We start from the raw sequence: 14,774 nt of genomic DNA, 5'->3' as shown, positions 1-14,774 counted from the left end.
AAGTTAAAAGTTGGTGCTTCATTCTAGGAGCACTTCGTGGTCTGGATAACATTTCATTTTTCGATAGGGACGCTTTTTACAGACGACAAATTTTAATTGCTTAGCGAGTTCCCCCGATATTTAGTATCACATTAGTTTCTTCTAATGTGATTCATGCGCCTATCCGGAAGATTGTGCAGTCTAAAAATGTGGGTAGATCCAGATTATAGACCTGCTACCGGCACGGTGGTACCGGTGGTAACCCTGCCGTACAACCGCGTCGTATCGCTGATATCAGTACCAGTGGTACCGGTGGTACGTAGAGCCTTCTTGCATTCTTCCCTCGTGACAGCTAGCGTTTTGAGACGCTATCGTTGGTACCCAGCACATTTGTCGAGTGCTCAGACGTTGCCGTTTAAAAGGCCGTGGGCCTCAGAATAAATTTTATGGTTCATACTCCCCATTCTCACCCAGAACTCACCCATGAAATCGTTGTCTTTCATTAGTGTCGACTAGAAGTTGAGTCGCCTTCTAACTTTTTAATTGATTTAGTCTATCACCAGTAAGCGTTCCTTTTGGTGTATTTGTCATTGTGAAAACAGAAAATGAGCGGCTGTCGACTAGAAGTTGAATCGCCTTCCAACCTTTTTAATTTATCTAGTTCATCAGCAGTAAACGTTCTTTTTCATTGCTTAAAGACGGAAAATTGCAAATGAGCGGCCTGCCTTTTCGTTCTCTTGCAGATGTTCATGGCGGTGAACTCAGCAATCACTGGCCCCTTCGTAGGCCTTGTCGTACTCGGGCTAACTGCGCCCTTCGCAAACAGCAAGGTACGCTGTCCTCGGGAACGTGATTTGGGCGAACATCATTGCTTTGCGTGGAGCCTAAAAGGGGGCATGTTTTCTTACCCTAAATCTGTATGGCTGCTTGTTCACGACAGATTGAAAATTTTCGGCAGCAAAAATACACTATCTTTAGAAAAGTACGCAAATGAGTCCCTATAAATCAATGATTACCGGTCATACTCGGGACTTGCGGTTTTGTTAGAATATCGCAGGGAATTTTCGATCTTAACGTGGCATTGCGGAAGACCAACACATGTCCTGTTTGCTTTACATAAGCAATAAAACACGACTTATTTGCAATATTCCCATCAAAGAGCTATGAAAATGACCAGTTCTATTACTGAAGTTTTCGTTAAAGCTAGCCATTCAACAATATTTCCCGTTAAAAAAAATCGTGCTAGGCAATCTTTCTAACCTAGCTGGTGCTAGCAAAATTACTGTTTTCACCCTCAAAGATATAAGGTTACGCATTTATCGGCACTGATCCTTGCTGCGTGCGCGTTTGCCGAAGCTGACAAAAATTAAAAAATTAAATCAGTACATGCACTAAGGAACAAGCCCCTCGCCAGGAGGCGCTACATCGGTTGAGCGTGAGTTTGAGAGTTTTAACGTTGATAACGCAATTAATTGGTCGTGCATTGCCGTTTTAGGTCTGAGCTGGCTGCCTGAGTACAAAAAACATGCTGGAGTAAATAAGCACCATAGGATGAGGCATGTGAGGGACGGAAAAAGCAGCCTGGAAGCGAATCGGCAGATCGTAGATATTCACCCAGCGAGACCAATAAAGAGTGTACACCTTCAGAAGCATTTGGATTCAAAGAAGGTGGATCATTCGAGATAAGTAAGTCGATTAGAGCACAGGTGGAAATAAAGCAGAGAAGAGATTGATAGAATCGGAGTCATTGCAAGCGCAGGTAGTGTTACAAAGATTTATAGAGGTTTTAAATACGAAGTTTAACGCTGAGATCGCATAGACAAAAGCCTTGATAGCAACAGATGCAGTCAATCCTAATTAATCAGGCAGGCTAGGTGACTATATGTTGCTGCCTCGTTTGAAAGCAGACACCAATTAACATCATCATCGCGTGCAAATAAAATATGCTGATACCATCCCGCAGGGAGCCACTTTCTTGGCGAGAGAATCTTGAACGACAAGAAACTAGCACCTGTGATACTATTTCGTCTAGCCCGATGCGTCCAGGCAACTGACGGTCATGTGCGCTGCGAGGAGGCTATACGCTCTGACGTTCTAGCACGGTAGTACGCGATCACGTGAGAGGCAGGACACACGTGCCTCAAAATAAACGCTGACCTTGCTAACGCGAAATCGTACCATTTGCTATTGATCAGAAACTATGCTTGCTAGACTGCATGCTACGGCGCTACTGGTGGCCGGCATTGCTGCAGCTCTGGTTATCCTTAGTAATAATTGCAGCCCAATATCACTCGTGCCTAGGTGAGTAACGTATCTTAACAGACATTTTCTTAAAGCGAACAGTAAGTTAAAATTCACTGAAACACGTGCAATCATAATTCCCAACATGGAAAAATGGAAGTTCTTGATGAAAGGGGGTACGAAGGTACTGATTACAAGCATACTTTTATTAGCAAGCTGTCTTGGCGCTAAAGATCGTAAGGACTTCACATTACCCCCTTGCGATTCGGCCCAGCGGCACTGCGCCATTGAACACATAGTACGGGTTTTATTCGCAGCCGGTCGGTGATGGCTGCATTCCGGTGGGGCTTAATCGAACTATTTAAATGAATGCTGGGGCTTTAACTGTCAAAATCATGATCATTGATTATGAGGAGCACTGTAGTTGTGTTTTCCGGAGTAATTTTGACCACCTCGGGCTTCTTACTGTCCATCTAAACCGAAGTACACACGCGTATTTGCATTTCCCTCCTATTGAAACGCGGCCGCCGCGGTCGCGACACCGCGACACCTATATTAGATATAGGTGTTTGTGCCTAAACACCCCGACCACTAAACGGCCGTAGTAGTGTAGCGACAAAATGCAAATGTGGTATTCGTGTATGCTGCTTTAGTTGCATGTTTAATTATTCCGGATCCCCAATGATTGCGGCTTCTGTCACTGTCCATGTGGCCAGGAACGAAAAAAATCTCACCGATAAACTCGGCCTCCGATGAACGCTCTGTATCGGGCAATTCCACTTTAGCTGCCGCAAGGACTTTGCAAGTTTAAAGCCACACGGTGACGTCAAGACTCACCGTTTCACTGCCTAAAGGCATCTTTCACATCTTGCGTAGGGTGCTGGTGCCACTACTCTGCTCATGGTCGTCTACCAATTGGTTCACATGTCTCTGCGGATAAATTCTGGCGCTCGGGAACAGCGGATGCCAGTAAGCTTGGAGTTCTGCGGAGACAACGTCACGACCACATCGGGAAGCCTGAACTTTACTTTAACAACATATTCGGTAACGTAAGTGACAACAACTTCATTGTCGCTAGCAGCCTGAAGAACGTGCATTTACAAGTACTGCGCACGCAGATGACGAGTTCGTGTTTCTCTATGTATGTATGTATGTATGTATGTATGTATGTATGTATGTATGTATGTATGTATGTATGTATGTATGTATGTATGTATGTATGTATGCATGTATGCATGTATGCATGTATGCATGTATGCATGTATGTATGTATGTATGTATGTATGTATGTATGTATGTATGTATGTATGTATGTATGTATGTATGTATGTATGTATGTATGTATTGATAGTACGTGTTTAAAGGTAGATGTGCTCGACGTTTATATGAATGCATAGAAACAGGCAACGGCCTAACGCAGCGAGCGCTAGCACCAACAACAACAAACGTCTTCTTCGTCTTCTGCTGGCGCCCGTATTTGTCACTACAATCACTCCCCGGCGAAAAAGGAGCCATCCTGGCCACCTATGGAACAGGCAGCACTGGTGGGTGGTAGTGCGGCTTCAGTCGGTCGACATGAACAGTTTCGCGTCCGCGCCGCCGTTGGTCTGTAAATGGGTGAATAGGCTCAGTGACGTAGTTGACCGGGGACGTCTGTCGTAGAACCCGGTAAGGACCGTCATACTTTGAGCTGAACTTTGTGGAAAGGCCGGGAGTAGAGGAGGGAACGTGGAGCCATACCAGCGTTCCAGGTGAATATGAATACAAAGAGACGATTGCGTCACGACTATGTTTCTGGCTGGCCTGATCTTGCGCGGTAAGTGAGCGGGCGATCTGACGACATTCTTCGGCATAAGTGGCGGCTTCGGATAGAGTAGTAGATTCTGAAGCGTCAGGGCGATACGAAAGAATCGTGACCATAAACGAGGAAGGTTCGCGACCATAAAGAAGAAAGAAAGGAGAGAATCTCGTGGTATACTTAGCGGCGCTATTGTAAGCATACTTAACAAAGGGAAAGATTTTGTCCCAGTTAGCGTGGTCAGCGGAACCGTACATGGTGAGCATGTCGCCGAGCGTGCGATTAAATCGTTGAGTCATACAATTGGTTTGCGGATGATATGCGCTTGTAGTTCTATGGGCAATGTTGCATTCGTGGAGGAGGGTTTCTACAGCTTCGGAGAGGAATTAACGACCACGGTCACTCAGTAGCTCGCGAGGCGCACCGTGTCGAAGAACAAGGTTGCGAAGGATGAACAAGCCGACTTCACGCTCTGTGGCCGCCGGAAGCGCTGAAATTTTGGCTTATCGCGTGAGGTGGTCCACGGCGACGATAACCCAGCGCTTGCCATCTGGGGTGTACGGTAGAGGGCCGTACAAATCAATGCCGATACGGTGGAAAGGCCGGGAGGGACGTGGCAATGGTTGGAGCGGACCTGTAATCTTGTGAGGTGGGTACTTGTGGCGTTGGCACTTGGAGCACGAATGGACGCACTGCCGAACGAAGCGGTACATTTCGCGCCAGTAGTATCGAAGCCGTAGGCATGCATACGTCTTTAGTACACCGGCATGGGCGCATTGCGGATCCGCATGAATAGAGGCCCACATGTCTGAACGTCGATGGCGAGGAATCACGCGCACCATTTACGACCATCAGATAGGGACTTGCGGCGGTACAGAAGCCCATCGCGAATGCCAAAGTGACGAGCAGTGCGCCTAAGCGAGTGGTCAGTGGTGCGGGGTGACGGCTGAGATAAATACTCCAGAAGAGAGGCAAGCCAAGGATCCCGGCGTTGCTCAGTTGGCATGTCGGCGTATGTAATAGACGAAGAATCGTAGCTGGAGACAGACGCAGCGCCATACTCATCGGGCAGTGACGAGTGCGAAAGAGCTTCGGCATCCGAATGCTTACGGCCTCACCGGTAGACAACATGGATGTCATAGTCCTGTAGACGAAGTGCCAAACGAGCTAGGTGACCAGAGGGGTCCTTTAAGGACGACAACCAGCACAGGGCATGGCGATCAGTCACGACGTAAAATGGACGGCCATATACGTAAGGTCCAAATTTGGTGATTGCCTAAACGATTGCAAGACATTTTTTTTTCAGTGACCGAATAGTTCGTTTCCGCTTTCGTGAGAGTGCGGCAGTCGTATGAGACGACGTACTCATCAAGGTCAGACTTACACTAGCGTAGCCTTGAGGCGTATTCCACTAGCGTCCGTGGGGATTGCTGTTGGAGCGGCCGGGTCAAAGTGGCGTAAAATAGGTGGGGATATCAAAAGATGGTGTAATGTGACGAACGCGTCCTCGCAAGCTGTAGACCACGCCTTGGCCGTTGGCAAGCAGCTGCGTTAAGGGGGCGATTAAGGACGCAAGATTACGCACGAATCGGCGGAAGTACTAGCACAGGCCATTTAAGCTACGGAGTTCTTTCAGCGTAGCCGGCTTGGCGAACTCGGCGACGGCGCGAATGTTTGCAGAGTCGGGAAGGATACCGTCCTTGCTGACAACATGGCCTAAGATGGTAAGTCGGCGGGCGGCACAGTGGCACTTCTTCAAATTAAGCTGCAGTCCAGCGCCTCAAAGGCAATTCAGGACGCTCGCGAGGCGGTTCAGATGGGAGGCAAAGTTCTTCGAAAAGACTACGACGTCGTCCAGGTAGCAAAGACACGTGTGCCATTTTAGGTCTCTAAGAACGTTGTCCATGAGGCGTTCGAAGGTGGTATGGCGCATTACAAAGGCCAAACGGCATCACGTTAAACTCAAATAAACTGTCTGGGGTTACAAACGCAGTCTTTGGACGGTCAGTTTCATTCATAGGGACCTGCCAGTACTCAGATCGAAGGTCCAAAGAGGAGAAGAACTCTGCTCCTTGCAAGCAGTCGAGAGCGTCGTCGATTCTGGGCAGCGGATAAACATTTTTTCATGTGATCTTGTTAAGGCGCCTATAATCAACGCAAAATCTAATGCTACCGTCATTTTTCTTCACCAGCACTACTAGGGAGGCCCAAGGGCTGTGTGTAGGCTGTATGACGCCACGATGAAGCATGTCGTTAACTTGTTCGCCAATGACACGGCGTTCAGCGTGAGAAACTCGGTATGGACGCTGGCGCCGGGGCGCATGGGTGCCGGTGTCAATGTGGTGAACGACGGCGGATGTGCGACCCAAGGAAGACTGCTTATGATCGAACGACATCCGAAAGCGGGCGAGCCGCTCCAAGAACTGGGTACGCTGGCCAGGCGGGAGTTTGGAATCAATTGACGGAAGGAATGCCTCTAAGGAGGACGAATCAGGTGGTTGTAGCAGGAGTAATGCTGCCGACAAGAAGACATATCGTATCGTAGAGCGTGCGGAATCAATATCCTCAAGCAGACCATACATTCACCACGAAATAAGGTGGCTGTGGAAGAGAACCGATTCGTGACATATGTGGCGCTGCAAGAGTTTTCGACTGTGAGAACTGCAAAAGGGAGAAGGAAGTTTTTGCGAGAGGTGAAGGCTTCGGAAGGTGCGAACAGGGTGGTGGAAGAGGGAGCATAGCAGCAAGAAAGTGGCAGAAAAACAGAAGACAAACAAGGGATTTCAGAGTCCGCGGTGATGACCACTCGAGAAGAAGGTGATGATGATGATGATTTATTGGTATCCCCTTTGAAACGGGGCGGCGACAAATAGTCACCTAGCCTGCTCGATTTAATCCGGATACTATACATGTTCTTTATCTAGCATTTTTGTATACCTCTCATTATTTTTGTTTTTCAAAAATTTACCTTGTACCGCTGCCTATGATTTTAAGAGATCAGGTCGTATCCATCTTTTCCCTGTTTTTTTTTTTCCACCAGTAGTCTAATCGTCTCTTGCTGATCTCTACGGCTGATCTGCTTATGTTTCCTTCCACTTTAAACCCAAGCGCTTCAGGGAGTTGCACGTTACCTACGGTTCTCGCTGGGTGGATCCCGTCGCATTCCATCAGGATGTGCTGAGTGGTTTCTGGATCTTTACTGCAGCATACACATGTCTCATCTAGTTCCGAATATTTGTTGCGATATGTTTTCGTCCTGAGGCAACCGGCTCGAGCCTCAAATAGCAAGGCACTGCCCTTTGTGTTATCGTACAGAGTTTCCCTTCTAATTTGTTTCTTCTCATTCTTGTAAATCTCCATTGCCCTTTTTGTTTCCATTCTTTGCATCCAATTCACGGTCTCTATTTCTCTCACTCTTTTCTGATAACTCCTGGTTGTCTATTTACCGTTTCGATTATCCTGTACTTGGTTGTCAACTTCCTTGACCTCTTCCTCCATTCTGTGTCCACGCTTTTCATGTAGAGATACTTGTGTACTTTAGCCGCCCATTCATTTTCATCGATGTTCCTGAGCGTTTCTTCAAAACTAATTTTGCTGTCTGCTTCTCTGACTTCAAAAGAGGCCCAACCCATGTCACTCTGCACTGCCTCATTTGTGGTATTACTGTGGGCTCCCAAAGCCAACCGGCCTACTGATATTTGGTTAACTTCCAAACCCGCCAATATATCCGATTTTAAGCATATAATGGCATTTGCGAATGTTAGCGCTGGCACCATTACTCCTTTCCAGATTCCACGCACCACCTCATACTTATTGTGGCCCCACGGTGCTCTGTGTTTCATTATTGCTGCATTACGCTTCCCTTTTATTTTCAGATTATCTTGGTGGTTGCTTGAGTAATTGTTTCCTTCGTTTATGTGTACGCCGAGGTACCTATATTGCTTCACTATGGGTATTACTTGCTGTTGAATTGACACCACGAAGTTACTCGTGTGTTCATTAAAGATCATAATTCCTGATTTCTCTGCGCTAAACTTAAGACCTAGATTTGTCGCTGCATTTCCACAGATATTCGTAAGTATCTGTAAACCTTTTTTATTGTCCGCTAGTAGCACAATGTGGCTTGTAGCACAAGATGTAGTGGTAATAGTAGTAGCACGCTAATAGCACGCTAGTAGTAGCACGCAAGTAGTCGCACGCTAGTAGCACAAGGTGGCTTGTCAGATGCAGCGTCACACGTCGGCGACAACTCAAGTTCGGCGCGCGTACAGTCAACAACGGCATGGTTAGTAGCAAGAAAGTCCCAGCCCAAAATAACGTCGTGCGAACATGGGGAAAAAACGACAAATTCGACTCCGTACAAAATGTCCTAAATGACAAGGCGAGCTGGGCATGCCACTGAAGGTTGAATGTGGTGCGCGGTTGCGGTACGCAGGGAGACGTCGGAAAGCGGAATCATTAGCTTTTTTTTTTTAACTTGTGGCACAGTTCTCCACCAAAAACATACACAACGGCTAAAGTATCGACCAGCGGCTGTAGTGTTCCGCATTTGGATGGGGGCGAAATGAAAAACGCCTGCGTTCCGTGCATTAAGGGCACGTTACAGATGTCCTGGTGGTCAAAGTTAATTCAATAATTAGCCATGGTTCTCGTTCGCCATTCCTCGGCCTTGCACGAGAAAAACCTATATAACGGCACTTTGTCGTCATAAACTTGTGTAGTTCCTGAAAAAAATACAAATAAACTGCATTATTCAGACCTGGCGATTCATAGGAGAGGAGAAATTATCGGCCTGTGCCGGTGTTTGGTCTGACTGCAAAGGGGGTGGAGAAATAATTCCTACGAGGGTAAATTTGTCGCTTTTTCATAGGCAGTCAATGCGTTTTATTTAAATATTCAGTTCACAGCAGTTTGGTATTTGGCATCAGATATTTAGAGAGTCAAAGTGGATTGGTGTATGAGAACTGTTTGGTTGCATATTATTAAGGCTGAAAGGCGAAGTCTTTAAGCACTAGAGTGCTTATGTAATACGAAAACAAAGCCCCACGTCCTCATGTTTACTAAATTTAACAATATGTTATAATATAGTTTTGCTTATAAAAACTGCAGCATTTTCTGCATTCTTGCAGTCCATGTAAAGTGGAAGTTTGAATATATCTATTATTGGAAAATGAAATAGCCTTTATGAACTTGTTGTTATACATGAGCGAAATGTTTGTACGTTTAGAAAGGATGAGAGAGAAGCAAGGAAATGTTTTGTATGCGTATACGTTTACAGATAACTATGTACCTGTGACTGTTGTATACTGTGAAACGTTATGTAAATTAGCATGATATAAACTGAGGGAATGGTAATAAATGCCAAGTCAAGGCGCAGGAAAGCCGTCACGAGGCTGTTGAGCAACTTTCGGTTGCTTTCCCGGGCTTTTTTCGCAATGAATCATGATAAAGAAAGCGTGTGTGTGTGTGTGTGTGTGTGTGTGTGTGTGTGTGTGTGTGTGTGTGTGTGTGTGCGTGCGTGCGTGCGTGCGTGCGTGCGTGCTGTGCGTGTGTGCGTGCGTGCTGTGCGTGTGTGTGTGTGTGTGTGTGTGTGTGTGTGTGTGTGTGTGTGTGTGTGTGTGTGTGTGTGTGTGTGTGTGTGTGTGTGTGTGTGTGTGTGTGTGTGCGTGCGCGTGCGTGCGTGCGTGCGCGCGCGCGCGCGCTCCAATATTACGAGTAAAACTGGGGTGGTCTCTCAGGACAAACCCCCCCCCCCCCCTTGTGCACTGCACTTCACGCAGTGTCATCCACGCAATATGTCCCTGTCATTGTGTTAAGCACAAATGTCAAATCCAGTAGCATTATATGTATTGTCTCCAATGTTTTTCTCTGATTAACAGACTTTAGATATCTTTAGATCAGTACAGAAATACAGAAATACGGTTAAATTCATTTTTATAGGATGGAAGATAGCTCCATAAATAGGGTAAACCGATTTCTGTCACTGCCCAGCACCATAAGTAAGGTGCGTTAGAAGCCGATAAATTGCTAACATCTATACACAGCTTTAGGGAACATTATGTGTCACGCAATGTGAACCTTCCATTTTTGCTTTCCTTTCACAGATCCGTGAGCACGTTTCCACTTTTCCGTCTTTCTACTTATTGGAGTAGCCTGTTCAGCACAGTTGCAACATACGTCGGAGGACTTGCCATAAGTGTTTGTTTTGGTAAATATGCTATTTCTTGTTATACATTTTTTCTGGATATAATAAATCTGCGCAAGATTGTGAAAATTACCGCCAGCGTGCTTGCCCTCATCACGCGGGTTCTTTCATATTGCTTTGAAGAAGCCAATTTAGTAGCTTTGTTCTGGTCGCCGCGTTCATACGTATACACTACAGGTGTGCTGTAACTAGGCTATGGTATCCTAACACATCGTAACATATCGATGTAGTGTAACATATCGGCGCAGAAAACACATCGTAGTTACAGCACACCTGTAACTATGATGTGTTTTCTTTGGCGCTATGCTTAAGACCTCGTTGTTGATTTTCGCTTTCATATTCAGTATTCAATACCTTTATTTTTTACTGTACCTCAAAGGATAAGAGCATTCACCAAAAACTACTACATTTAGCAGCATGACGAAGTGAATGCTTCCTCGGCATGACGGCAACGGACATGTCGGGTATGTTATATAGTCACGCTCTATTTGGGGCTAGAGGACTAGGACGAAGAAGTTTGTAGTTTTTTGTACCGCATTCATGCCGGATGTTCAAGGAGGAAATAAACATTCCTGAGCTTACGGCAGTTATCCCAGTCTTTGGAAGTAGCGAGCCGATCGAAGTGTCTAGCTAATCTTCTACATCTTTGAAAGCGCCGCAGTTGAATGGTTTAGGCGTGCGAGGCGCGTTCAGAATCCACTGCACAGAAGCAGTGGGAATCTGCTCGCTTTGTCTTGCCGTTGTTCCTAACATTTCTCGCGCGGAGTTTGCCACTGGACCTTACTGCGGTGAAATGATTTGGAGGCGGCGGCTGCTTCGATGGATTTGTGCCATTCCTGAAGAAATTTACGTTAACTTCTGGCTTCAGTCCGTCGGCCATAGGACGTTGGCATATCCAATGCCGCCACCAGGTGGTCAAGAGAGGAAGCGGCAAAACAGTCACTCAAAGCGAACGTCTGTTTATCATTCTGCAACAGCCGCCGTGGACTTTTTTGGTCCTCATAGTCTAGTCCTAATTAGAGCGTGGCTTTTGGTCAGGACCAAAACACTGCTATAACGCAGCAATAATACCGGCTTAGTGCCGTAAAGGCGTACATTAATCGAACAAAGTATCCTCTTGGTATTGCTACTTGGAACTTCTTCAAACTCGGATGATATTTCGAAACATAAGTCTTGAAAAATGCTGCCCATTGAGTCCTGTTGGTGTACTGCGGTGAAACTTTACTGATTACCGAAGGGGCAACGTCCAAAATTTCTGGACATGGCTTCCACTGGTCGACTTAGTATCTCCAAACACAGTTAAAACTACCTTCAAAAATGATACAGTAGAATTTCGAATTCGTTCCACGTTATTTCTTACCTGTTGCATTTCGAGGTGCCTCAGAAAGCAGGAAGAAAAGATCATCAGGAATCATGAGTCGACATGTTTTCAAAATAAAATAAATTATCTGCAAACTGTCGACCTGGCATGGAGACACTGAGATTTTGTCAATATGTTGTTTGTTGCGCCTTGATGCATTTTTAGGGCACGTTGCTCTGTACTGGACATTAAAAAAATGTTAAAGTATCCTCAAAATAATGTTGCTTCATATAACTCGCATTTTTTCGAAGCGGAATATGCTCCTGGACACCCCTTTACTTTTCTAGAAGGGCGATTGGTTCGCCAACTTTCTTTTTGCTTTGAAAACCCTCTACTCATTTCATATCAATCAGCGTTAAAAGCCTTAGAACTTGGGAATTGTGGGCGAAGATTAACTTATATAAACTGCGCCACACAGAACAAATTCAAGACAAATAAGGCCGAAACTGTGCTAGCCAGTAGGTACATTATTTCCGTTTTCGCTCATGTTGGCGTTCTTTTATATCAGAATACCCCTAATTCTCCGCACGTTAGCCAGCAGTCTATTCTTGCTGCAGGGCTTACAGTGAACCCCTTTGCATTCATTGAAGTCATTTTTTTCCGAGAATACGTCACTTAGTTCTTCTTAGGTGTCCGCTCCAATACTGTTGAAACCAATATCTAGCTGCTAAGCACGAAGCCGAGGGATCAAATCCCAGCCGCGGTGGCCGCATTTCGATGGTGGTGAAATTCAAAAACGCCTGCCTTGCGTGCATTGGGTGCACGTTATAAAGAACTGCACGTGGTCGAAGTTAATCCGGAGACTCGCACTACGGCGTGTCTCATAATGGTGTCGGCACGTAAAACCCCAGAATTTATTTGATTTTTGTTTCTTTATTTCCACGTAAACACAAGAACTTATTTAACTTGTTTAAAAAGAGCTCGTGTAAAAATATAATTTCTCTGTTCATGTATTGAATATATTGTGTTTGGCAACGGATGTGGATATTTTATATCCAATCTATGTTTTAAAAGGCCTGTCGGAGGAGTTCTCGACCGTGCGCTCACAAAAATAGAATCGTCGACTGGTGTTTTTGACGCGCTAACCTCCTTCAAAGTTGCACCCTCCCGCTTCCTCATACTGAGTGGAACGGTCTTTCCACTTCTAGAAATAGACCTAGAATGTACCCTGCGGTAGTGATGCTCGGGCAGCCATTGCGTTGCACTTATGTTGACTCCGGTGTGAAAATACGCTTTTCTCCCGGCGACTTTCGATTTTGTAAACAGTCAAACATCGCGCAGACTTATGTCTGAGGAGTAGGGAGCTTGAAGAAGCTCTGAAGTACTATTCCCCAAGAAGAAGGTTATGCAAAATATATTTTTCTTTTAGTTGCTTATGATTGTTCTCTATGTGTTTTGCACATTTAGGTAGAAAATAAGCATATTTTGGAGGTATCTATATGTGCCATGATCAAAGCGGCAAACGCTTCACGAAAACTTCGCTTTACATAAATTCCAAAAAGTATGTTAGATCTGCATAATTTCTTTCACCTAATTAAATAAGGTCATCCACTTTTCCGACAGGCCTTGTATATCACCTACTGAAAACTGACCCTTCCTCGCTTCTGCAGGTGGCACCAATTTGTCCGACGTTGAAATGCGCAAATTGACGTCCAATCTCCTATTCCCACTGTGGCGTCTTTTTAGGCTGATGCCTCCTGCAGAAAAAGTAAGCATGATCACTTCATTAATGCACAGCCCAATAATTACCCAGTAATGCGAGCGAGTGCGGCGACCAACACGTACGGTATACCTCAAAGCAAGCCCAGCGCATAGTGTGTAGTCTCCATCACAAACCGTTTCTAGAACACGGTGAAATATAATACGAGGCAAGACATTGTTAGTTCTATGCGAATTTTAAGAAATATAATCGTTTTTGCTTCAGCCTGGGGCTGCAGCCAGCTAAATAGTATACCATTTGCCACACCTGTACACATTAGAATACTTAAACACCACGGTATGTAGCCGGTTGTCTTATGTAGAGCTCTTTCTGATGACAAAGGTATTATTTTATGAATTACAGCGCAAGAAAGCGGAAACAAAGAAAAAGTTGGAGGTACACCCATTCTTTTGAGATGATTGACGACTTCAATGCGGTTAGAAATCTTTCGTATGATGGGCGTAATTGATTATTTGTTGTGTATGATGATTATCATGATAAGCGGCATGTACCAAGTGACACATGCCCTGTGGTACAAGTTGGCGTCACCCGCCGGGGTGGCTCAGTCAGCTAAGGCGTTGCGCTGCTGAGCACGAGGTCGCGGGATCGAATCCCGGCCGCGGCGGCCGCATTTCGATGGAGGCGAAATGCAAATACGCCCGTGTGCTTGCGTTGTAGTGCACGTTAAAGAACCCCAGGTGGTCAAAATTAACCCGGAGCCCTCCACTACGGCGTGCCTCATAATCAGAACTGGTTTTGGCACGTAAAACCCAAGAAAGAAGAAGACAAGTTGGCGTCAGAGGTTGATTGAAAATCGACGCATACTGATGTGACCCACTTTGGCGTGAAAGAGTTTAGGCGCGGACATACATGCATACGTACGTGCGTGCGTGCGTACCTGCATACATACATACCTACATACATATATACATACACACATACATACATACCTGGGAAGGGCAGATACATACATACATACATGCATACATACTATCGCGCTCAGTATGACCGGCAACGCGCGAGAACGTGGCCAAGCGCTTTCTCAAATTGGATAGCGGCGCCGACTGGCGCAGTGTTTCTGTGTTGAAGGGAGAGGGTTCCGCTGTTATTTTTTCGGACGTCACCCCTATATTCCTGCTTTCACGCTCTCGCCCAAGCTTAAAGCAGAAATGTCAGTTTCTCGAAAAGAACTTGACCAAAGCTGTGGCCACCTGTTGCGCATGTGAGTGGCATTGATACTTCTGGAAATGAAATCTGCCCTCCCCTCGGAATTGTATGCTTAATTTAACGCACCCCGGTGCGTCGTAACACTGTTTTCTACAATAGCGCTCAACGCCTGCGCTTTCCCTTTCTTTGTGTCTGCGTGCAATCGAAATGTTATTGTATCTGCGAACCTGCTGTCTCTTATCTACAATATTTCACCAGCTGAAGTGCCTAGAACAATGGTTTACGCATAGCTGGTACTGAAGGTGGCCATCATCTGTCCTTATCG

The 14,774-nt window shown here is 45.7% G+C and overlaps 1 protein-coding gene across 1 annotated transcript in view; it reads left to right on the top strand.

The window, feature by feature from the left end:
- Nucleotides 1-14,774, top strand: part of LOC119463490 (sodium-coupled monocarboxylate transporter 1-like) — a 78,070-nt gene that overhangs the window by 45,758 nt on the left and 17,538 nt on the right. The window contains exons 5-8 of the mRNA XM_037724332.2: nucleotides 723-809; nucleotides 3,097-3,269; nucleotides 10,123-10,226; nucleotides 13,194-13,291. Coding sequence (XP_037580260.2) covers nucleotides 723-809; nucleotides 3,097-3,269; nucleotides 10,123-10,226; nucleotides 13,194-13,291 — 462 coding nt within the window. The remainder of the gene's footprint in view (nucleotides 1-722; nucleotides 810-3,096; nucleotides 3,270-10,122; nucleotides 10,227-13,193; nucleotides 13,292-14,774) is intronic.

This window comes from Dermacentor silvarum, chromosome 9 (genome assembly GCF_013339745.2).
Source record: "Dermacentor silvarum isolate Dsil-2018 chromosome 9, BIME_Dsil_1.4, whole genome shotgun sequence".
NCBI lineage: Eukaryota > Metazoa > Arthropoda > Arachnida > Ixodida > Ixodidae > Dermacentor > Dermacentor silvarum.
Note: the sequence above shows the minus strand (reverse complement) of the source record. Positions and strands in the feature narration are given on the sequence as shown.